The following is a 1,877-nucleotide window of genomic DNA, read 5'->3' on the forward strand; positions in this document are numbered from 1 at the left end:
ATGGTAGCCTAGTTAAGTGCAAGCATCCTTGAGTTAAAGATATAAAAATTAAAACTGACACAGAACTACCAAACACTGATCATCCAGCCCTTGTTTATTCACCTGTTTGTAATTTCTAATATAGACTAGGAGACTGAGGGCTCACACATTACAGATGAGCAAAATCCACTCAGAACATAAGCAGATAAACATAAATGGTCATCAAATTACTGCAACAGTTACTGAAAGTATTTCTTGAAACTACTCACTATGGCATTAGCAACTTGTAACATCTCTTCAAACAGAGAGTCTTCCTGTTTGTGACGTCCACTTGTATCAACAATGATGATTTCGAAGTTTTCATTCTTGAATTTTTCAACACCTTCTGAGCCAATAATTACAGGATCCATTTCCGTATAGCTATCACAGAGAAAAACATCAATATATACATATATGCAATTCTTTGTTCCCATAGAAATGAATTCAAACTTTCACTACTTGACTGTAAATTTAACTGTAAATCTACCTGTATTTCAAGAGGGACTTCCTCTTATGTCAAACAAGAATTGATTAGAAATATGCCTTCCTAAGCTATTTGCCCTTACTATTCAGTGAACTGAAGCACAAAGGACAGTCTGTCTCATCTGCCGAAGACTGCACTAAGTTCTACTAGCCCTTCTCCGAAATAACTGAGCACCTAGACAGTATACCTGCACTGAATATTAGGGGAACTTATTTACTGCTTTTATAAAAGCTATTTTAGGGCCACTGCTGCCCCTAACTGACAAGAAAATTTAAGGGTCCAAAAATCCTATCTCTGAAGAGGCTTCCTGAAAATCTGGATACGTCTAGTGAAGGTCTATTAACAGTTACATGCTGAGAGAACTTTCTAGGAAATTATCCCCCAATCTCTCCTTACACTATCCCTACCTGCTACTACTGGCGGACAATATACTGAACTAGGCACAATTTTCATCTGATCAGATCAAATATTATAATAAAATCTATGTAATTAGGCAACACTGAATGGGGCTTAGTGTGAGATGTTCAATAAGGAACAATATTTCATTGGCATTGAATCGTTCTCTAAACTGATTCTGGAAGATGCTTACCTCCCATAAAAGGGAATTCTTGCTTTTGTGGCGTTCTGCTTTAACTGGTCAAAAGCACCTGTAAGACAAGCATAGTCAAATGACTATTTAAAAAAAATCTGTAAGTATTAGAGATAAAGAACCCCATCATTAAAGACTGTATTACCTGCTCTGTATGTGTCTGCACATATTAAACATGTCTTCCAACCTTTCCTCTGATAGAAGTATGCCAACTGTGAAAAGAAATCCAAAAGCAGTTACACCAAAATCCTGCTAGAAAGCATGACACTAAATAACAGTTTGTAAGTTAATGAAGTACACACAGAGGACAAAGTCAAGCCAGCCTTCCTATGACTGACATAACTTACTAACACTGTACAAGTACCAAATGTTGCATCTCTTATTTAGGACAGTGATTATTAATACATGCAATTATTAATAGAGATATGAAAACAACTGCTTGATTCTACTTCTGATTTCAGTTTCCTAAGCTAGGAATGACTACATGTAATTCTAGTCCTCATTTCAATAACTAGTGGATTCTGCCTACTTTTAATACTGCACATAGGACTAACTTTTAGAAACTACTCAAAGCAGTAATTACTTCACTATTAAATACTTTGATGGCTACAAACTGTACAGCTTTGCTTCTGTACTTCCAGAAGAATAAAGATATTTCCATTGCAAGGACATGTTTCTAAGCAACAGATTGAATCCTTACTGTCTTGTAATACTCAGCTTCGCTGGTACAATGCACATTCAGAGAACATTTGATTGACCAAAGACGCTTCCAAAATACAGTTTCCC

General features: G+C 36.1%; 1 protein-coding gene across 1 annotated transcript in view; it reads right to left on the minus strand.

Annotated features, from left to right (window-relative positions):
- Positions 1 to 1,877, minus strand: part of SRP54 (signal recognition particle 54kDa) — an 11,366-nt gene that overhangs the window by 6,127 nt on the left and 3,362 nt on the right. The window contains exons 5-7 of the mRNA XM_010161450.1: positions 1,237 to 1,303; positions 1,092 to 1,149; positions 249 to 399 (exon numbers count right to left, since the gene is read on the minus strand). Of these exons, the coding sequence (XP_010159752.1) occupies positions 249 to 399; positions 1,092 to 1,149; positions 1,237 to 1,303 (276 nt within the window). The remainder of the gene's footprint in view (positions 1 to 248; positions 400 to 1,091; positions 1,150 to 1,236; positions 1,304 to 1,877) is intronic.

The sequence above is a fragment of the Eurypyga helias genome, unplaced genomic scaffold, assembly GCF_000690775.1.
Source record: "Eurypyga helias isolate BGI_N326 unplaced genomic scaffold, ASM69077v1 scaffold6441, whole genome shotgun sequence".
Lineage (NCBI taxonomy): Eukaryota > Metazoa > Chordata > Aves > Eurypygiformes > Eurypygidae > Eurypyga > Eurypyga helias.